Consider the following 23,190-nt stretch of genomic DNA (forward strand, 5'->3'; position numbering starts at 1 on the left):
AGAACATAACACAAAGCAAAGACCGTGGAATTATTAACTACATCAAAATGTATGAAGAAATGAGTTCCTGATGGAGCCAGGAGTGGTGGAAACAGTGGTGATGTCAGGGGGTGTGGCCTAATATGTAAATGAGTCCTTGCTGGGCTTTTTCTACACAAAAAGTCGTGTGAAACAATGGTGATGTCAGGGAGTGTGGCCTAACAAGCAATGAGTCCCTCATCTATAAATATTCTATAAATATTCACCTGCGTAACTTGGTTGTAAACGAATACCAGTTTGGGCACATATTGGCCCAAATTTTAGAGACTTCTGATCAGTGGTGGAATTCTAGCAGGAGCTCCTTTGCATATTAGGCCACACACCCCTGATGTAGCCAATCCTCCAAGAGTTTACAAGGCTCTTTTTGGTAAACTCTTGGAGGATTGGCTACATCATGGGGTGTGTGGCCTAATATGCAAAGGAACTCCTGCTAGAATTCCGCCCCTGCTTCTGAGGATTTTAAGGTGCTTTTTTTTGCTTGATAATTCTGATTTGGAAATAACTGAATTGGTTGCAAAGTTTCTTTATAGAGCTATGGATACTCGTCCTGATAAGTAGTACTATGTATCAGGTTTTAATGTGTTGCTGCTTTGTTTTTATTTTGTAATCCTAATTTTATTCTGTATGGATCTTCTAGTCTCCTAACCTGTAGCCTGGCCAACCTTATATTTTATATTTTTAAATATGCCAATAAAGGCTTGTCTTGTGTGTGTGATTGTAAATAGATACCAGTTTGGGCACATGTTTCTCTTTGTTCTTTGGCACTTCTTTAACAGGAGAACATAGAAGTCAGATAGCATCAATGCAAACTAGGGCAGACGCTATTTATCCTATGCTCCTGTTTAGCATCCTCGAGTATATAAATGCTGCATGAGCTATCTGCTAAAGAGCTTGAATTAGATTTTCACACTTTGACAGGGCTTTTTTCGAGCAAGAACGCACAAGACCGCAGTTCTGGCTGGCTTGGCGTCAAGGGGTGTGGCTTAATATGCAAATGAGTTCCTGCTGGGCTTTTCCTACCAAAAAAAGCCCTGCGCAAAACAGCGGTGAAGTCAGGGGGTGTGGCCTAATATGCAAAAGAGCTACTAATGGACTTTTTCTACTGAAAAAAAGCCCTGCACTTTGAAATCATTGCAGTCAGTTTTTGGCCACACACCTCTAACGTAGCCAATTTTCCAAGAGCTTCCAGTAGGACCTGTAATAAGAACTGGGTAAGATTTTGGAGGACTGGCTACATCAGGGAAGTTCTTGCTGCAAAAAAAGCCCTGGGGTCAACAGAGAATGGGCCCACGAAGGTAAGGAGAACTGTGGAATGACACTCTCACTCCGTGTAGAAAAAATGAAGTTGCATTCAGTATATATTCAGTCTATTTCAAAATATATCCTCTTATGAGCATCTCAGTGGGACAGACAAAAAACCGCCTTGTGCAGAACACTCCTAATGTCCCAAAAAATAAATCAAAATTGATAAAAGTCCAACGAATCACAAAAGAACCGGTCCATTTCGTTTCGGGAAGAACCTTTCTTCGGGGGACCGCCTTTTACATCTGTGGGTTCAGTAGTATTGAACTGCTGTATTTCATATCTTGGCCTGCCAAATTAATATTTTGTATAGAATCTCTTATTGAAACGCCACTGCCAGTCTCTGTCCTGCAGTACTATGATTGCTACGCAAACATCACTGGACGTGGCCAGGTCTTTGGCGTCGCACACCCAGGGTCGGTGTGAGAGAGTCGGCGAGGTAGGCGAGGTGTCCCTGCTCACACCGACCCTGCAAAGCTGAAGAGTGCTGAGCAAATGGTGGCCCAAACCGCACTCTTGCCCGCTTCAGAAGTAGCCAGGAAGAGAACGCCTCCTTCTTTCTTCGCAAGAAAGAAGACAGCGGCCCCGTCCTGGCTACCTCTGAAGCAGGAGAGAGCCAGGCTGAGTGTTCGCCTGAAGTGTGTGTGGCTCGATGACATAGGGTTGCCAATCCCCAGGTGGGGGCAGGGGATCCCCCGGTTTGGAGACCCTCCCCCCGCTTCAGGGTCGTCAGAAAGCGGGGGGAGGGGAGGGAAATGTCTGCTGGGAACTCTATTACTCCCTATAGATATTTATTCCAATAGAAAATAATGGAGAATTGATCCGCAGGTATCTGGGGCTCTGCGGGGGGGGGGCTGTTATTTGAGGTAGAGGCACCAAATTTTCAGTACAGCATCTAGTGCCTCTCCCCAAAATATCCCCCAAGTTTCAAAATGATTGGACCAGGGGGTCCAATTCTATGAGCCCCCAAAAAGGTGCCCCTATGCTTCATTATTCCTATGGAAGGAAGGCATTGAAAAAGTGTGCCGTCCCTTTAAATGTGATTGCCAGAACTTTGGAGTTCAATTCTGCTTGTCACAGCCTTGATCTAGGATCCACCCCAATGTCTCCTGGCTCCACCCCCAAAGTCCCCAGATATTTCTTAAATTGGACTTGGCAACCCTACGATGATGTCACTTCTGATGACATTATCAGGCCACGCGCGCTTTGTACGTGAGAGAAGGTTCCGGGGGGGGGGCAGGAGCATGGGGTTCAGCCTGGGGCTCCAAAACCCCCAATGCTGAGTCTGCACACACCTTTGAGCAAGTTTTCAGGCATTCCTGTTGGGTCCTTGTGTTGACTTCCTCGCCGTAAGACTAGAGATGTGAAGGCCCGGAAAAAACCCAGAAAAATTAAGGGAAAAAACCGTTCCCCCCTGGTTTTTTTTCCTGAAGCCTTTTTTTCCCACCAAAAAATTGGAAAAATTGAAAAAAAAGAAATTGATTATGGAATGTTTTATTTTAACATGATAAAGGGGGTTTTTAGATTTTTCTTCAATACTTTGGAGAAGGAATATGAATAATTCTTACTTCTGGGTTATGAGCAAATGTTTTGTGGAGGTTTTTTTTGTCTGTTTCACATAAACTAGTAAACAGTTCAGGAGACTGTTGCTCCATTTGTTATCATTACCAATAAATATTATTTAAAAAGCAAATTCTGTTTGTAATAATTGTTTGGCTACACTATATTTTTTAATATGCTACTTGTGATCATTTCACGCCAAGTACAATTGTCCATAGTCATGTTTTATGTTCCTAAAGTAACAGAATGACTTTCAATCTGGAAAAGAAAAAAGAAGTGCTAATGTAGCATTTTTTTTTTCAATTTTTCCGAAAATTTCTGTTTTTTTTTTTTTTCTGAGGGGGAAAAAATGGAAAAAAACTGGGGGGTTTTCCCGAGCTTCAAAATTTCCAGAAATTTTACATCTCTACGTAAGACCAGGACTAGAAAATAACACCCGTCTGATGTTGTCCCTTTTACATAATCTTCTAGCTTTAGAGTTCGCGGTGGGAAGGAAAGGGAAAGCTGATAAACGTCAACTCGGAGACGGTTTGTAGCGACACGGAGTTCTTTATTGGAGAAATTATGACTTTCAGAGTTCTGGATGCCGGCCTACATACTGGTCTTGATACGATCAGTATTAACAGGTATTTCAAGCAGCGGGCATGTTCTGACATATTGCTTTCTCTGAAGAAGTGGGCGTGCACATGAAAGCTTCTACCCTGAGTTCAACTTTTGTTGAGGTACCTTTAAGGTACCACTGGAGTCAAACTAGGGTTGCCAAGTCCAATTCAAGAAATATCTGGGGACTTTGGGGGTGGAGGCAGGAGCAAGGGTGTGACAAGCATCATTGAACTCCAAAAGGAGTTCTGGCCATCACATTTCAAGGGACCGCATATCTTTTAAATCCCTTGCTACCATAGGAAATAATGAAGGATAGGGGCACCTTCTTTGGGGGCTCATAGAATTGGACCCCCTAGTCCAATCTTTTTGAAACTTAGGGAGTATTTTGGGGAGAGCAACTGGATACTATACTGAAAATTTGGTGCCTCTACCTCAAAAAACAGGGCCCCCAGAGCCCCAGATACCCGTGGATAAATTCTCCATTATTTTCTATGGGAATAGGTCTCCACAGGGAATCATGAGTACCCAGCAGACATTTCCCTCCCCTCCCCCCGCTTTCTGATGACCCTGAAGCGGGGGGAGGGCCTCCAAACCGGGGGATCTCCAGCCCCCACCTGGGGATTGGCAACCCTAAGTCAAACTTTGTTCTGCTGCTTTAGACCAACACAGTGACCCACCTGGATCTATTTTCTCTGTTGCGCCTCTCCACCTTCTGGAATGGCGTGTCCCAGGTGGTCAGGAAGGTTCCCGCTCTCTTGACTTTCCGCAAAGTCCAGGGCTTTTTTTGTAGCAGGAACTCCTTTGCATATCAGGCCACACCCCTTTTATGTAGCCAATCCTCCTTGAGCTTACAGGGCTCTTCGTACAGGGCCTATTGTAAGCTCTTGGAGGATTGGCTACATCAGGGGTGTGTGGCCTTATAGGCAAATAGGCTTCCCAAATCTCCCGCTCTGGCGGGAGACTTCTGGTTTCACAGCCTCACCTCCCGCTTTTCAAAACTCCGGAAGCGGGGGTGGGGGGGTGGAGGGGGGGGAGAACATACCTTTAGGCTTCATGTAGAGCTCCTGAGCCGTTTGCAAAATGTCTGCCCCTTTAAGGCTGGGCAGGAAGCCGGAAGCAGGAAGGGCTTTTGAGAACGGCCCCTCCCTTTCTTTGCTTTCGTTTTCACAGGAAGTAGAGTTGTCCGGAGGAAGATCTGGTAAGTGTGTGTGTGTGAGAGAGGGAGGGGGCAGGGGATTCCCTAGTTTGGAGGCCCTCCCCCCCTTTAGAAAGCGTGGGGGGGAGGGAAATGTCTACGAGGCACTCTATTATTCCCTGTGGAGAACGATTCCCATAGGGAATAATAGGAAATTGATCTGTGGGCATTGGGGGCTCTGGGGGGCTATTTTTTGAGGTTGAGGCACCAAATTTTTAGTATAGCATCTAGTGCCTCTCCCCAAAATACCCCCCAAGTTTCAAAACGATTGGACCAGAGGGTCCAATTCTGTGAGCCCCAAAATATGGTGCCCCTATCCTTAATTATTTCCTATGGAAGAAAGGCATTTTAAAAGGTGTGCTGTCTCTTTAAATGTGATGGCAAGAACTCCCTTGGAGTTCAATTATGCTTGTCACATCCTTGTTCTTGGCTCCACCCCCAATGTCTCCTGGCTCCACCCCCAAAGTCTCCTGGCTCCACCCCCAAAGTCCCCAGATTTTTCTTTAATTGGACTTGGCAACCCTATAGGCAAAAGAGGTAAAACAGAAAAATTCAAGACAGCTTTTCTGCACAAGTTAACAGGGTTGACTCGATACAAAATGGCTGACAATCGGGTGGAATTCTAGCAGGAGCGCCTTTGCATATCAGGCCACACCCCCTGATGTAGCCAATCCTCCAAGAGTTTACAAAGCTCTTTTTTGTAAGCTCTTGGAAGATTGGCTACATCGGGGGTGGGGGGTGGGGCCTAATATGCAAAGGAGCTCCTGCTAGAATTTTTCACCCCTGGTGATGAAGGAAGCTGTTGAGGTGGGAGGTGCAGCAGTGAGCCGTAGAGAGGTGTAGTGGTGAAGAGCAGCGGAGTCTAATCTGGAGAGCTGGGTTTGATTCCCCACTTCTCCACATGCAGCCTGCTGGGTGACCCCGGCCCAGTCACTGTTCCCTCAGTGGCATTTAAACCAAGAGTGAATCCTTTAAAGTTTGATGGCCAGAACTCCCCTTCAGAGTTTGGAAACCAGCAGATTTGCAAGCAGGGTGGGTTGAAAGCCGTTCTCAGCGAACCACTGGAATTTGCTTCCGGGTTAGATACATTTAGGACGATGGCTTTAAACCAATTTTCTAGGAAGAACTTTTTGTGGAAATCAGTGAGATCTCAGGGGGCAGGAAAGTTCCATTCCAGTGGAGGAAATTTTACTCTGGATCCAGCCTTACATGGCTTCTTACAGATTCAAGTATCCAGCGTACTCTAGAACAGGGGTATATAAACCTTACAAAGGACACAGATAAACACAAAGACTATTTTAAACATTTAAACTAAAATACGCTTAAAGGTTTAGCACGCTTGCAATGTATTATTTGCAAACCTTCTTTTGATTCATTGATGTTCATTACAGAAATCTCACGCTCAATGCTTCGAGCCTAAGACCGAAGGGAAAACATGGAATGGCTGAGCATTGCGAACTTTTGTACATAAGTTGCTTCATGCGCTGATCAGCCAGTGGAGAAAATAGAGGCTTTGCTCTGTAGCTCCTGTGCGATTGAGCAAGCCTGGCAAAGCAAGCTGTGATGCAGAAGGAAGCAAGAGAGAGGGAGAAGGAAGCAGACGACAGTGAGTTGCTCGTGGGCCTGATAGGAGCCCTCTGGGGGCCTGATCCAGCTCTCAGTCCTCATGCTTGACACACCTGCTCTAGAGCATTCCCCCTTATATCTGTTTCTAATCACCTAAACAGGATTTTTGGGCCATCTTCTTTGTCAACTTACTTTTGTGTTTTTTTTGGGGGGGGGGGGGGGCAAAAACACCAACCAGGAAACTTGGTTATTTTGTTTTATTTAAATAAACATAAACCCTTTCAATGTTGCAAATGCCAAAAAACCCAACACTCCCCCCCCCCCCCAAATAGTTAACACAGAGAGAGAGGGGGAAAAAAAAATTCATCGAGGGTAAATTGCATATTCCAATACCAGGTAAATTTCATGTGACCAGTTCATTTCTTACAGTTAGACGAGACAGAGAAAGAGGGAGGAAGGGAAAAAAGAAAAGAAAAGGAAGGAAGAAAAAAATCTTTACTTGGATTACCTGACATGTGGTTAAGCACTTTTTGGGTAGAAAAAGAAAAACAGCACGTCAATGTCACTTGCATCGGTTCTGCTCAAAAACATTTCTTTTCCCTATCAACTTAATCTTGTTTCAGACTCTTGAAAAAAGTCAGCCTACCAGTTCCCCCTTCTCCTACCCTCTCCCGGATCCAGAGCTAATCTACACATCCACTACCACGCTAGTCTATCCAACTCGTCTAGGATAATTTTTTTTTTTCATAGTAAAGATAAATAGGGAAAAAAGGGTGTTTTACTATACATAACGCTCTATTTTACACAGAGGCTGCATCCAAAACTGTAAAATCAATGTCCTTTTGAACTGATCACTTTTACCCTTCATTATACACTTTTAGAAAAAAAAGGAGACGACTTTTTAGATATCGAAGGCATGTTCTTCAAAACATTACACTGAAGGCAAAGGATTTTAAATCTTTCCCGTCACACAAAAAAAGGGACGGGCAAGGACAGCTTCCGGACACTCCCCAACTCGCCTCCATGGCTTTCTTCTTCACAGAGAAACGTCTTCCATTATCTACAAAGGAGTTTAAGCGCTGAAATTACAAAAGAAGGGGAGGAAAGGAAAGGAACAAAAAGGTATTCTTCATCTCAAAGTGAACTGCCAAAGCCCAGAGAATGAAATATAGTTGATTTAAGATGACAGTCTGTTTGAATTCAGAATCCTTTAGCTTATGTTTATGAGTTTAGAGGGTGTCCCAGGGCAAATCACGTGTGTTAGTCAAGAGGTCCTTGGAAGATAAGTCTGATGTAGCCTTGTTCGCCAGAAAGCTGATGCGCGCAGAATGGGCAGGCTGCGTGAAAAGTGTGGGTCCCGTGCGGAAGAGGGATTTGGGACCAATAGGCCGTTGTCTTTTCCGAGCAGACGTGTCCACAGGGGCTGAACGCATGAGTGGGAGGCCCCGCATCCACATAAAACCCAGCTTCACACCCAAGCCAGAGAGGCACATAAGGGCCGACCGATCGGCACATGGGACATTCTCGATCTTTCCCGTCTCTCTCTTCTTTGTTCCCCCAGTTATGGTAGCCGTGGACGTGGCCACAGTTCAGGTAAACCCAGGGCTGCTTTTCATCGACGACATCTTTCCTCTTCATGCTGGGAAAAGCTAGCGTGTTAAACCCCACCGGGCACTGAGGCCTGGCTGCGTTGATTTCCTGTCGCAGAGCTTCCAGGTGTTTCACCGTCGGAGTGCGGGAAAGACCTTCCGCCGTGCGCCACAGCAAGGTGGCGCCACACAGGTCGATCAGTGAGCCATCTTGGAGTTGGTTGGTTTCGTTTTCAACCTGGCAGGAGAACACACACATAGGTTTCACAGAGTTAAGTATGAACGGCTTTCGATAACCAGAATCAGAAAACAATCCCTTAAGTGTTTTCATTCTTCCTGTGACATGCTTAGGGTTGTCAGGTCCAACCTTCATGCTGGTGGGGGGATTTGGGGGGGGGGGGTATGGATGTCACATGATGTCCCTGACATGATGAGGTCATGTGGAAGTGATGGGAACTCATGTGGTGATGAGGTGATGTGGTGATGACGTGATGAGGTCATGTGGATATTGCAAATTCGCCCTCAAACCATAGAGTTTTGCCCCCAAAAGCAGAGCGTCACTGCACGACATCCCCATCGTGATGATGTCACTTCTGGTGTGATGTCATTGCATTAGGGACAAGTTGCTGTTTGGGCAGAAGCCCCCAAAAGCGTGGGATCCCCCAACCTGGCCTGGGGAACGGGAAACCTACACGTTACTATTAGCTAAGGCACTGCTAAGGGGGTTTCTACAGCCAGAAGTATTCACTACTGTGGGCCTCTGACTTCTCCCTGTTGTCTCCTAGGAGCATTTTAGAGGGCATATGGGAGTGGATAAACCATGAAAAATTTCCACTGGTTCCAGGCCAGTATATGGAAATCTCAGTTCTTTTTCTTCTTTTTTTTCAACACCGCTTCACGAGTGTTAGTTAGCTAGCCTCCCTGTCACGTCTCTGTCAGCGTGTCAATACAAGAAAAACAAGCTAGACTTGTGCATTATGTAGATCTCTCATAATGAGTTTTAACCTGCGTTCGGTCTAGCTGCGCACCCTAATTTTTATTTATATTTTAATTCAATCCAAACATTTCACAGAGATTGTATGTGTGTGCGTGTATAAATATAAATATATATACATGCACCCACACTTTCCTCTCACTACACTAAAAAGCATCGCCCGATCTGCTTAAACCTTTCATTTCCTGTTTGGAGAAACAGATAAAATACTCTAGGGATCTTTACCAAATATATGAAAAGACTAAGAGCATAAACGAATGAAGCAGGTATTCAATGTTAAGAAACTGTGGAATTATGAGGTAGACGTGAGGTGGTTTTGCTTCTGACAGGCCTCTCGGTAGCCCGTCAAGCAGGGAACCAGTGCCTAATTGCTGTTGCCAAGGGAGCGTTTTTTGGTCTCTGAGATCTTCAATTGAGGATTTTAAAAGTATCATTTCTTATTGGTCAAGGTTACGATTGGTTAGTTAGTGGACAATATAATCGTTTTCATTGAGCCAGTTTGGTGTAGTGGTTAAGTGTGCGGACTCTTATCTGGGAGATCCGGGTTTGATTCCCTACTCCTCCACTTGCACCTGCTGGAATGGCCTTGGGTCAGCCAGAGCTCTCTTATCTGGGAGAACCGGGTTTGATTCCCCACTCCTCCACTTGCACCTGCTGGAATGGCCTTGGGTCAGCCAGAGCTCTCTTATCTGGGAGAACCGGGTTTGATTCCCCACTCCTCCACTTGCACCTGCTGGAATGGCCATGGTTCAGACAGAGCTCCCCATCTCTGGGAGAACTGGGTTTGATTCCCCACTCCTCCACTTGCACCTGCTAGCATGGCCCTGGGTCAGTCATAGCTCTGGCAGAGGTTGTCCTTGAAAGGGCAGCTGCTGTGAGAGCCCTCTCCAGCCCCACCCACCTCCCAGGGTGTCTGTTGTGGGGGAGGAAGGGAAAGGAGATTGTGAGCCGCTCTGAGACTCTTCGGAGTGGAGGGCGGGGTATAAATCCAATATCATCTTCTTCTTCTTCATTGGACTTTCACTTAGAAACTATGAGATGGAAGCCTGGCATAGATGGTTGATACGTCTAACATAGGGTCTCTTGGCATTACAATCGAACTCCAGATGACTGAGGTCAGTTCCCCTGGAGAAAATGGCTGCTTTGGGGGGGGGGGCGGGGTGGACTCTATGGCTGAGATCCCGCCCCTCCCCAAACCCCGCCTTCCCTCAGCTCCGCCCCCACAATCTCCAGGTATTTCCCTCGTCTAATGGGAGGGAATAAACAATCAGTCTTAGCCTGGTTGTTAGGGTTGCCAATCCCCAGGTGGGAGCAGGGGATCCCCTGGTTTGTAGGCCCTCCCCCCATTTCAGGGTCATCAGAAAGCAGGAGAGGGAGGAGGGAAATGTCCGCTGGGCACTCCATTATTCCCTATGGAGACTGATTCCCGTAGGGTATAATGAATTGATCTGTGGGTATCTGAGGCTCTGGGGGGGGGGTTGTTTGGGGTAGAAGCATCACATTTTCCACATAGCATCCCATGCCTCTTCTCAAAATACCTCCCAAGTTTCAAAAGGATTGAATCAGGGGGTTCAATTCTATGAGCCCCCAAAGAAGGTGCCCCTATCCTTCATTATTTCCAGTGGAGGGAAGGCATTTAAAAGGCGTGCGGTCCCTATAAGTTTGATAGCCAAAACTCGCTTTGGAGTTCAATTATGCTCGTCACAACAACCTTACTCCTGGCTCCACCCACAAAGTCTCCGGGCTCCACCCCCAAAATCCCCAGATATTTCTTGAATAGGACTTGGCAACCCTACTGGTTATAGTTGGTTGGCAGGGGTGGATTGGTCATGAAGATCATGGGGGAAAAGTGGACTGATGGCCCGGGGGGGGGGACCACCCCTGCCCCAAAGGGAGGGGCAGGTCTTGTCCTGGGCTGGTGGAATTCATCCCATACCAGGCAAGCAAAGAGGTACACAGCGAAGCCACATGTGGTTTGGAAATGGCTCTTTCTAGGTCCTTTAGAGCAGGGGGGGTCAAACATGCAGCCGGGGGGCGGAATCAGGCCCTCGGAGGGCTCCTATCAGGCCCCTGAGCAATTGGCTGTCATCTGCTACTTTCTCTCTATCTCTCGCTTCCTTCTGCATAACAGCTTGCTTTGCGAGGCTTGCCCGATCGCACAGGAACTACAGAGCAAAATGTCTATTTTCTCCATTGGCTGAGGATCCTCCCTTGGGGAGGAAGGGGGGAAGGCAAGGCTTATTTTTTCCAGGTTCTCTCAATCACACAGCAAAGCTACTGATCCAAACCTCTCTTCCTTCCCCCTCCTGGTTCTCTGGAGGGAAGGAAGGGAGGAAGCAAACAGCCAGAGCTTCCTTTGTCCAGTTCCCTGGATCCCATGGGAGAGATACAAAGAAAGCACCTTTAATACCAACAAGTGCTAACGTTTTAAGCATATTTAAAGTTCTTAAAAAATCTTTAATTGTGTTTATGTCCTTTATAAAGTTTATATCTCTGCTACCAAATCTTAAATAGGAATAAACATGGCCTGGCCCAACAAGCTCTCATTTATATCAGATCCGGCCCTCATAACAAATGAGTTCGACACCCCTGCTTTAGCAGTAGGGTTGCTGGGCAGTGCCAGGAAACCCGCGGGAGGGTTGTGCAAACCTGCTATTCCTTACCATTTTGCCCCTCTGCTGAGCCGATCTTGTTTCGCGGAGGCTGAAGACATTCCCGCAGACAGATATCTCCCTCCACACCCCTGGCTTGGAGTCTTCAGTGAACCCGTTCCGCGGGTGCATGACGAGGACTCCGTTGGTGGTCAGCCCGTCCATTTGCCCGTCGGAGGTCTTCCACTTAGCTGCTTTCTCCTGCAAGGAGAGCGTCAACATTGAGGGACTTTTATTCATTCCTTCATCAGAATTCTCACACGTGAAGCTGCCTTATGCTGAATCGGACGGGTGCCACCAAAAATATGGGAGAAAACACAACCCCATGCAAGAAGGCTTAACAAAAGGGGTTGGAAGAGGGGGGGGGCAAACTTGCTTAACATAAGAGCCATATAGAATATGCATCAGATGTTTGAGAGCTGCAAGAGAGGGAGGGAGGGAAGAAGGGAAGGAGGAAGGAAGGAAGGGAGCGAGAGAGGAAGGGAGGGAGGAAGGAAGGGAGGAAGGAAGGGAGGGAGGGAGGGAGGAAGAAAGAAAGAAAGGGAGGAAGGGAAGAAGAGAGGGAGGAAAGAAGGGAGGGAGGGAGGAAGGAAGGAAGGGAGCGAGGGAGGAAGGAAAATAGGGGGAGGTGGAGGAAGGAAAGCAACCTTAAATGTGTTTATTTGCCAGGAGCCTTTTTAGTTGGAGATGCTGGGGACTGAACCTGGGACCTTCCGCTTACCCAGCAGATGCTCTACCACTGAGCCTCTTGGAATCCAATCTCAATTGCAGATCTTTCGGGAAGCAAACGACAGACGCGCCCAGCTCCTTACCCCTAGAAAAATGTTCTTGGAGGAGTCAAATCCAGCAGCGTAGATCCTCGCCGTGAAAGGCGGGTTGCGTTCACAGATGATCCTGCAGGCGAACCTCGAGATGGTGCTTTGCACGGACTGAGTCTCCGAATTGCTTTGGCTTCCGGGAACAGTATCGGTCACGACGAAATCGATTGGGCTTTCTGTGGATCGGCCAATCTGGTAAAAATGAAAACAAACGGATTCATGAGACAAATAAGCGAGAAACAGGAGCTTCTGGACGACTGCGAAACAAGGACTAGTCAAATATACCAATCTTTATCATTCATCCAGCTACACCCGAGTCTTCAACTACTATTTTCATCTGACCATAGTACTATTTTATTTCCAATTGTGTGGTTGCAGCGAGTCGCTTTCTTATACTTCTGGCCAATGCTGCCTCTAAGTTGTGAAGTCTTGTGAGCAAAAATTCTACTTAATGAGCTATTGCACTCTACTGCATAAGTTAGTTTGAGCTATTGCACTCTACTGCATAAGTTAGTTTGAGCTATTGCACTCCACTGCATAAATTAGTTTGAGCTATTGCACTCCACTGCATAAGTTAGTTTGAGCTATTGCACTCCACTGCATAAATTAGTTTGAGCTACCGCAGTCCACTACATAAGTTAGTTTGAGCTATTGCACTCTACTGCATAAGTTAGTTTGAGCTATTGCACTCCACTGCATAAATTAGTTTGAGCTATTGCACTCCACTGCATAAGTTAGTTTGAGCTATTGCACTCCACTGCATAAATTAGTTTGAGCTATTTCAGTCCACTGCATAAGTTAGTTTGAGCTATTGCACTCCACTGCATAAATTAGTTTGAGCTATTGCAGTCCACTGCATAAGTTAGTTTGAGCTATTGCACTCTACTGCATAAATTAGTTTGCTCTGGGGCCATTTTTCCTGAGCTAGGACAAAAATGTGTGAGCCGGAGGCTAAAAAACAGTGAGCTAACTCACACTAACTCAGCTTAGAGGGAACCCTGCTCCTGGTTAGTTTACCAAATTTTAGGTGCTTTTACACCTACTGAAGAATGCAGTTTCAATCCGCTTCAGCGACCATTTGCGAGTGGATGCTGCCACGTCACACGGCAAAACCTAGTTGCAAAGTGCATTGGAAGTGGATTGGAAGTGCGCTAGTCTATGTGAAAGAGCCTTGTCTTTCACAGTTAGGAGAGCCCCAATGACATAATGGCTAAAGTACCAGACCAGGATCCACGAGACCCGAAGTTCAAATCCCCATTCTGCCATGGAAGCTCGCTAGCTGAGCTTCGGCCAATCGTACACTCTCAGCTTCCCCTACCTCAAAGGGTGTTGTGAGGATAAGGATGGAAGAGATGAAAACAATGTACGTTAGTTTTAGCCCTCACAAGGGATAAGGGTGGAGAGGAACGAAATCAATCGATCGATAAAGCCAGTCGCACCCAAAATCTAAAACGGAAAGGAACTATTGTTAACCACGTCTTGGTGATTTGTAGATCAGAGCTACTGTAATGCACTGTATGTGGGGTTGCCCCTTGGAGGCTGTCTGAAAACTGCAATTACTTCAAAACGTTGCGACCCACCCTTTCATCTGGAGTAAACAACGCTGAAACTTGAACAACTTCTCTGGCTACCTGCATGTTTCTAGCACAATTCAAGTGCTGATTTTGTCCTTGAAAGCTTTAAAACCAGACGTGCCCAAACTGCGGCTCGGGAGCCACATGTGGCTCTTTCACACAAATTGTGTGGCTCTCAAAGCCCCCACTAGGGCTGCCAACCCTCCCGCCCTGGCGGGGGACCCCAGGTTTTCCAGCCTTTTCCCCCGCTCCCTAAAAAAACGGAAGTGGGAGAAGGGGAAGCTAGCCTGGCGTGGCGCCGTCGCGCCCTCTCGGTGCCGCTGCACTCCGCTGCACTCCGCTCGGGCGGCAGTCTCCCGCGGCGACGGCAGCAGCAGCAGGTGAGTGTCCCTGGCTGGCCTGGCATTGGCGCCGTCGCGCCCTCCTCGGTGCCGCTGCACTCCGCTCGGGCGGCAGTCCTCCCGCGGCGGCGGCAGCAGCAGCAGGTGAGTGTCCCTGGCTGGCCTGGCGTTGCGCCGTCGCGCCCTCCTCGCTGCCGCTGCACATCCGCTCGGGCGGCAGTCTCCCGCGGCGGCGGCAGCAGCAGCAGGTGAGTGTCCCCTGGCTGGCCTGGCATTGGCGCCGTCGCGCCCTCCTCGGGCTCGGGCGGCAGTCTCCCGCGGCGGCGGCAGCAGCAGCAGGTGAGTGTCCCTGGCTGGCCTGGCGTTGGCGCCGTCGCGCCCTCCTCGCTGCCGCTGCACTCTGCTGCACTCCGAACGGGTGGCAGTCTCCCGCGGCGGCAGCAGCAGCAGGTGAGTGTCCCTGGCTGGCCTGGCGTTGGCGCCGTCGCGCCCTCCTCGCTGCCGCTGCACTCTGCTGCACTCCGAACGGGTGGCAGTCTCCCGCGGCGGCAGCAGCAGCAGGTGAGTGTCCCTGGCTGGCCTGGCGTTGGCGCCGTCGCGCCCTTATCGGCGCCGCTCCACTCCACTCGGGCGGCAGTCTCCCGCGGCAGCAGCAGCAGGTGAGTGTCCCTGGCTGGCCTGGCGGTAGTCACGCTGGTGGGGCCTTTAGACCACTTTCCACTCCTTACAGACCCAAACCACGTTGGATCCCATCTTCAGTGTTAGCGTTTTCAATTAGCAGTTCACAACTGGCAAGGCATGAGTAGCTTCTTGCTCCTTGATTTTGGATGCATTCTTTGAAAACTACTTGACATGGATCAGACACTCTGCCCATGCAAACTCTGGAGACAGACTTTGCTTGCTGAGCAACTTTGGAATGGTAACATCTTGCAATTTGTATTTTTGTGTAGTTAGTCTCATACAAATAACTTTATTGATCTGATTTCCTGCTGCTTGTTCTCTTTTGAAATATTCTTGCACACTTTAAATAAATCTATTTTTAATTATATTTGTGAACTTTTGTGCTCAAGTGGCTTCAATCCTAATTTCAGTTCCTAGGCCAAGTGCTTGCCTACAGTTTAATTGTTTGTGGAAACTCATTTTTGCAAGTGTCCAACCTTGCAGGGCTGACTTTCTTGTTTAGTTCCAGGAAGGTTAGAAGTTTGCCTCTTGTCTTCTGACTGTTGGGATGGTAAAAGGGGTTGGTGGCACCTTACCAGACTGGTGAGTGAAGGTTCACATTGTCAGGATTTTGTAATTTTGTGTTCTGCAGCCCCATTAAGCAAACACCCTTGGACTAGGGATTTATTACAGGTCTGATCATGATGAGTCCTCTCTCAAAGGCCAAACAGCCCTGGAAAGAGTGCTGCCTTGTCCCAGTGCTTTTACTGAGAGAAACCAAGGCTTTACCTGGCAATAGTGTTGTGATTGCCTAGCAATGGCCACAAACCACCCAGAGTATTTTTCTTTAGCTTTCTGATTTTTCTGCATACCATTCTCAGGTTTGTAGAAAGATCTGTTTTGTCAATTAAAGGTGTGCCGTCCCTTTAAATGTGATGGCCAGAACTCCCTTTGGAGTTCAATTATGCTTGTCACAGCCTTGATCTTGGCTCCACCCCTAATGTCTCCTGACTCCACCCCCAAAGTCTCCTGGCTCCACCCCCAAAGTCCCCAGATATTTCTTAAATTGGACTTGGCAACCCTAGCCCCCACTGCCCCACCGGCTGGCTTGGAGAAAGCATTTAAGGTTAAAGTTGCTTTCTTTCCACCTCTCCCTCCCCCATATGCCTTCCTTCCTGCCTGCCTGCCTGCTCTCAAAACATCTGATGTTCATATCTTGTGGCTCTCAAACATATGACATTTATTCTATGTGGCTCTTATGTTAAGCAAGTTTGGCCACCCCTGCTTCAAACTATCTACATCCAGATCATCTCCAGAAGCTTCTACCGTTGAGCAAGAGCTTCTGCTTCTTAATATCTGCCAACAAAGATCGTCTCAGAATACTGCCTCAAGTGCATGCAAGAACAGCATCTGCCAGCAGGGCCTTTTCCGTGATAGCCCCAGTGCACAATTTACTTCATCTGGGGGCTTGTGCGACTTCCTCATTTGCCTCTTGGTGGAGGCAAGGGAAGCCTTCTTTGGGGCATTCGAGACTAAAATTTAATTTCATTTTGTTTTTTTAAAGAGCTAGGCTACTTTTATGCTGCTGCTGAATCATGCAATAGTTTATGGTGCTGTTGAAGAAGGCCTAAAGGGCTGTGCTGTTTCAATATTTAAACTTCTTTAGCGCCTATAAAAATGGTCCATAAAGCCTTCCCAGAAGACTGAGATAACAGAAGAAGGAAGTGCCAATACTGTTTTTAAAGGCAAGATGGGGAATGCCCATAGGGTTGCTTGCCACTTCCCCTTGCTATAGCAGCAGGGAATTGGGAGGCATTCCAGAGATGGGTAAAGACCAGGGCTCTTTTTGTAACTGGAACTCCTGTGCATATTAGGCCACACCCCCTGATGTAGCCAACCCTCCAAGAGCTTACAGTAGGCCCTGTAAGAAGAGCCCTGTAAGCGCCTGGAGGATTGGCTACATGAGTGGGGTGTGGCCTAATATGCAAAGGAGTTCCTGCTACAAAGAGAGCCCTGGGCAGGATGTCCTCCACACAACGATGTCACCCAAAAGCGACATCATCGTGTCGCCGATGTCACGTGAGATGCTCTGGTTTTGGGGCAAAAACTCTATGGGTTTTTTGGCTTCAAAACCAGTTTGGTGTAGTAGTTAAGTGCGCGGACTCTTATCTGGGAGAACCGGGTTTGATTCCCCACTCCTCCACTGGCACCTGCTGGAATGGCCATAGATCAGCCATAGCTCTCACAGGAGTTGTCCTTGAAAAGACAGTTTCTGGGAGAGCTCTCTCAGCCCCACCTACCTCACAGGGCGTCTGTTCTGGAAGGGGGGGGGGAAGGTAAAGGAGACTGTGAGCTGCTCTAAGACTCTGAGATTCCGAGTATAAGGTGGGATATAAATCCAATATCATCTTCTTCCTCAAAAACGAGAGTTTCGCAGTGCGACGTCCTCGGAGCAATGTCACCCGGAAGTGATGTCATCGCATCGGGACCATCATGCAGCAACGTCACTGTTTGGGGGTGGGCTTTCCTCAAAGCCAAAGCCCGGTGGGGGAACCCCCTTGGGACCTGGGGGCTTGCAACCCTACATAGGGGAGGGACGGTGGCTCAGTGGTAGAGCATCTGCTTGGGAAGCAGAAGGTCCCAGGTTCAATCCCCAGCATCTCCAAAAAAGGGTCCAGGCAAATAGGTGTTAAAAACCTCAGCTTGAGACCCTGGAGAGCCGCTGCCAGTCTGAGTAGACAATACTGACTTTGATGGACCCAAGAAGGTCTGATTCAGTATAAGGCAGCTTCATATGTCCATACTAATATCGGTGGCCCCACAGACTGTGGGCACAAGTAATTAACAATTATAAATGAAAAAGGGCAATGCAATTTGGCTTATGAGACTGAAATGCACTGGAACAACGTGTTAGGCTGGGTAGCTCTTTGGATCTTGATGAGGGAAATCTAGATTATAAGCTTGCTCAACTAGGAAGCTCTCTGGGATGACCCTAGGCCAGTCACACTCTCTTCTCTGATCCTACCTCCCAAGGCTGTTCAGCGGATAAAAGAGTAATCCTACGTATGCCGCCGCACATATCTTTAGAGGAGGGTTAGGCCATGAAGCTGGAGACCAGGGGTGTAATTCTAGCAGGAGCTCCTTTGCACATTAGGCCACGCCCACCTGATGTAGCCAATCCTCCGAGAGTTTACAAGGTTCTTTGTTGTAAGCTCTTGGGGGATTGGCTGCAACAGGGGGCGTGGCCTAATATGCAAGAATTCCACCCCTGCTGGAGACCAACAAGATTGTATTGTATTGCATATATAGGAGTTACCATCTGTTCACGCTTTAATGCTTATGTTGCTGTACGCTGTGAACTCCCCTCTGTCGAGGAGAGGGTGCGGGTTATATTGAATAACTAGAAGAAGAAGAAGAAGAAGATATTGGATTTATATCCCGCCCTCCACTCGAAGAGTCTCAGAGCGGCTTACAATCTCCTTTACCTTCCTCCCCCACAACAAACACCCTGTGAGGTGGGTGGGGCTGGAGAGGGCTCTCACAGCAGCTGCCCTTTCAAGGACAACCTCTGCCAGAGCTATGGCTGACCCAAGGCCATGCCAGCGGTGCAAGTGGAGGAGTGGGGAATCAAACCCAGTTCTCCCAGATAAGAGACCGCACACTTAACCACTACACCAAACTAAAATCAGGGCTGGCAGCTTGGAGAATACATTTAAAGTTAAAGTTGCTTTCTTTCCACCTCTCCATCCCCCCATCTATTTGCCTGCCTTCCTTGAAGCTCTCAGGCATCTCATGTTAACGCAGTTCCGGCTGGCCTGATATCAGGGGGTGTGGCCTAATATGCAAAGGAGTTCCTGCTGGGCCCTGGCTAATATAAATACATAAAAACAATAAATAAATAAAATAAATACATACAAGATCTCCAGTGTCAAAACTCCCTTTGTCTGAAGACTCTCAAAACTTCATACCCCACCCCCTTCCAAACCAAAATTGTCAGTCTCTAAGGTGCTGTTGGAACGGAACTGAGCAGTTCTACTGCAAGACTGTAACCGCTCCTCTGTAAAACTATCTCCGAGGAGTAGCCATGTCTAGGGTTGCCAAGTCCAATTCAAGAAATATCTGGGGACTCTGGGGGTGGAGCCAGGATACTTTAGGGGTGGAGCCAGGAGACATTAGGGGTGGAGCCAAGATCAAGGCTGTGACAAGCAGAATTGAACTCCAAAGGGAGTTCTGGCCATCACATTTAAAGGGACGGCACACCTTTTCAATTTTTTCCTTCCATAGGAAATCATGAAGGATAGGGGCGCCTTCTTTTGGGGCTCATAGAATTGGACCCCCCGGTCCAATCTTTTTGAAACTTGGAGGGTATTTTGGGGAGAGGCACTAGATGCTATACTGAAAATTTGGTGCCTCTATCCCAAAAAACAGCCCCCCGCCACAGCCCCAGATACCCGCAGATCAATTCTCCATGATTTTCTATGGGAATAAATCTCCATCGGGAATAACAGAGTTCCCAGCAGACATTTCCCTCCCCTCCCCCCGCTTTCTGACGACCCTGAAGCGGGGGGAGGGCCTCCAAACCGGGGGATCCCCTGCCCCCACCTGGGGATTGGCAACCCTAGCCATGTCACTCAACTGCAGCCGTAACGAAGAGTCTACTGGAACCCTTAAAGCATAATTTATGGACTGAACTTCCATGACTCCATATCCAGTGTTCCCTCTAAGCTGAATTAGCGTGAGCTAGCGCACAAATTTTTAGCCTCCAGCTCACACATTCTTGTCTTAGCTCAGGAAGGATGACCCCAGAGCAGACTAATTGATGCAGCGGCTCACAACATTAAGGCCAGTAGCTCACAAAGTAGAATTTTTGCTCACAAAACTCTAGAGCTTAGAGGGAACATTGCTATATCCCAGGCCTCATTTTGGGCAGGAGCTCATGGGAGCAGAGCTCCGGAACCTCTGAATTTTATTGTGCTCTTTCTTTCTTACCTCCCCCCAATACTTGCTTCTGGGCCCCATCGTTCAAACCCCCTGGGAGAATTTGGCTGCGCTCTTAAGTTTTGACAAACTTTCCTATATTTTCCCCCACCAAAAAAAAAAAAGGGAAAATAACCAACATCTAAAGCAGACAGATAGAAATCTTCCTCGTGCCGCTCTGGCCACATAGGAGAAAGCCATTGAAAAAAGTATGATGGGAGGAAGGTTTTATGATGACCATTCTAATCCAAGAAGCATTTTAAGGTAGACGCTGAGCCGATATAATTGAGTACACTTTCTGGTGATGTCAGGGGGTGTGTGGCATGTGCCAATGAGCTGTGCTAATGAGCTCTGGCACCTCTTTTTCTACGAAATGACCCTGTCAGAGGCCCAAATTCATCTGGGTACACACACACACACGCACACGCACACTAATACAGCCGAGAGAGGGTGTGGGAAAAAGAAAGTGTGAGGTCAGAAGGCCCATCATTCCACCATGTAGGTGTATTACGCGGCATTGTAGCGCTCAAGTGCAAGAGATCCCGTCAGAGCGGGCGTCGACCACTCCCAGCTGGTGATGAACGGTCAAAGTACACCAACGCGTAAAAGGAGACAATTAGTGTGCCGTAGCAAGCGGGGCACTCCCAACTCATATTGAGCCCAAGCTGGATAGTGTCAAATCTGATGTGGACGACGACTCAGCTACGCACTAGAGCAGGGGTGGCCAAACTTTGGCTCGGGAGCCACATCTGGCTCTTTTGCACTCACTGTGTGGCTCTCAGAGCCCCCACCGCCCCATCGGCAAAGCTCTAAGAAAGCATTTGTCTCCTTAAATCACTCCTGCAAGCCAAGCCAGCCGGCAGCTTGGAGAATACATTTATAGTTAAAGTTGCTTTCTTTCCACCTCTCCATCCCCCATCTATTTGCCTTCCTTCCTTGAAGCTCTCAGGCATCGGCCATTCATGTCTTGCAGCTTTCAGACAGCTGATGTTTATTCTATGTGGCTCTTAGGTTAAGCATGTTTGCCCCCCCCCCCCCGCACTAGAGGCTCGACAGTGATAACTAAGTATGTCAATCGAGGCATTTTTTGAGCAGGAACGCAATTCCGGCTGGCTTGGCATAAGGGGGTATGGTCTAGTTTGCAAATGAGTCTCTGCCGGGCCTTTTCCTACAAAAATGCCCTGTGTGAAACAATGGTGGCATCAGGGGGTGTGGCCTAACATGCAAATGAATTCCTGCTGGGCTTCCCCCTACAAAAATGCCCTGTGTGAAACAATGGTGCCATCAGGGGGTGCGGCCTAACATGCACATGAGTTCCTGCTGGGCATTTTCTACCAAAAAAAGCCCTGGAGAAGACTATAACTAAGACGTGAGATTCCTTCCTCGCTTACTGTGCCTGCTTCTGATGCCAACACCCAGGCCAAGCCACCCTGGCTCAGACCACACAGAAAGTATATAGATGGGGGAGTGGTTTGCTGAAGTCCAGGTGAGAAAATATCACAACAGCAGGAATTTGTGCCTATGCCCCTTACCTGAAACATATCCGTATTGCTGTCATGTGTGTATTCAACCACCACCGTTTGAACTCGAGACAAGGTGTAGGATATACTATGCTGGTCCTTGTTACTTATTGCCTGTTGAAAAGAAGAGAAGCATATTTGCAGTTTATCTGTGTTCCCTTATGGCATTCTAAGTATAACAGCCTTTGGCCCTACACAACAGATGCTATCTAGGTAAAGGTAGTCCCCTGTGCAAGCACTGGGTTGTTACCGACCCCTGGGGTGACGTCACCTCATGACGTTTTCTTGGCAGACTTTTTACAAGGTGGTTTGCCATTGCCTTCCCCTGGTCATCTATACTTTACCCCCAGCAAGCTGGATACTCATTTGACCGACCTCGGAAGGATGGAAGGCTGAGTCAACCCGGAGCCAGCTACCTGAACCCAGCTTTCACTGGGATCGAACTCAGGTCGCGAGCAGAGCTTGGACTGCAGTACTGCAGCTTACTACTCTGCACCGCGGGGCTCTTTTAGATGCTACCTACCTACCTAATATTTGAGTATTTTCTTCCCTACATTTATAATAATCACAAAGAATTTATTCATCAAAAAAGAAGCAAACGCTGCCAGTAAACCCACCTACAATGTTGCCAGTATTGCTGTTTTAAAGAGGTTTCATGTGGGGAGTAATGAAATGGGCAGCGCTTATTTCAAACACTCCTGAATAATGCCCCCCCCCCACCCTGCCAGCATTTCTAGAAGGACCATTGTGTCCCAAAGTCTGGCCCAGAACAAATCTTGGCAAGAGTTTCACTTCTCCTATCTCCATCTACTATGGTGGCTCCAGTGCAAATCTGTGAGGTGGAGGAGACTGGGAATATCTGACCGAGTCAAAGTTATCCAGCAAACTTCCACAGCATTGCAGGGGTTTGAATCTGGGCCCTTGCACACCCTGTTCTGACCCCTTAACCACTATACCATATGAACATATGAAGCTGCCTTCTACTGAATCAGATCCTGGGTCCATCCAAATCAGTATCGTCTACGGAGACTGGCAGCCCTCTCCAGGGTCTCAAGCTGAGGTTTTTCACGCCTACTTGCCTGGACTCCCTTGCCTGGAGATGCCGGAGATTGAACCTGGGACCTTCTGCTTACCAAGCGGATGCTCTGCCACTGAGCCATCGTCCCTCCCTAGGCTGGCCCTTGTTATCTTAGATGGCCACTAAATGGTGGACTAAAGAAACCTCTGGCCTGATCCACCAGGGCTCTTCCTCATTCCACAGAAGGGGAAAATGTCTCTATTAATACTCCAAATTGGTTGCCCTTTAACTATAGATAGGGGTTCCACCCCTACTGCATAGGGGCTTCTGCAGAGACCCCTAATCACTCCTGGGACATATCTACAAAGCATGTAGCTAGAAAGCTTGTATTATCAGTCTCTTGTTGAGCTTGCTGAAAGCCTGAACTTACCCATGCTAATTAGGTGCAGGTGTGTCACTTCACAACTACGAATTACCCAGAAATCACTTCTTTTGTTTTTTAAGCGCATGACTGATCTACCCAACAGAACAGACTGAACTGGTCATACTTGGTGCTCTGCAAGAGAACGCATGTTGCTACGAGACGACGGGCGCATTAGTCATGCCTACTGCTGGCCATATGTCGGCCCAGACACATTGAGTGATTAAGTTGCTCGGGATGATTAAACACCGGGCAGAACCGATGAGGCACAGAATGTGATGGCTGACACAGGCCTTTTCTCCCCCGTTCCTCACAGCTATTACCCTCAGGGAGACAGCGGGGAGGAGGGCGGGTTGTTATGA

The 23,190-nt window shown here is 48.0% G+C and overlaps 1 protein-coding gene across 1 annotated transcript in view; it reads right to left on the reverse strand.

Moving 5' to 3' along the window:
• Nucleotides 1-6,508: 6,508 nt before the first annotated feature.
• The window catches only part of PELI1 (pellino E3 ubiquitin protein ligase 1), a 147,708-nt gene continuing 131,026 nt past the window's right edge, over nt 6,509-23,190 (reverse strand). The window contains exons 4-7 of the mRNA XM_060230641.1: nt 21,402-21,503; nt 12,312-12,509; nt 11,512-11,700; nt 6,509-8,092 (exon numbers count right to left, since the gene is read on the reverse strand). Of these exons, the coding sequence (XP_060086624.1) occupies nt 7,526-8,092; nt 11,512-11,700; nt 12,312-12,509; nt 21,402-21,503 (1,056 nt within the window). The 3' untranslated portion in view covers nt 6,509-7,525. The remainder of the gene's footprint in view (nt 8,093-11,511; nt 11,701-12,311; nt 12,510-21,401; nt 21,504-23,190) is intronic.

The sequence above is a fragment of the Heteronotia binoei genome, chromosome 1 (assembly GCF_032191835.1).
Source record: "Heteronotia binoei isolate CCM8104 ecotype False Entrance Well chromosome 1, APGP_CSIRO_Hbin_v1, whole genome shotgun sequence".
Lineage (NCBI taxonomy): Eukaryota > Metazoa > Chordata > Lepidosauria > Squamata > Gekkonidae > Heteronotia > Heteronotia binoei.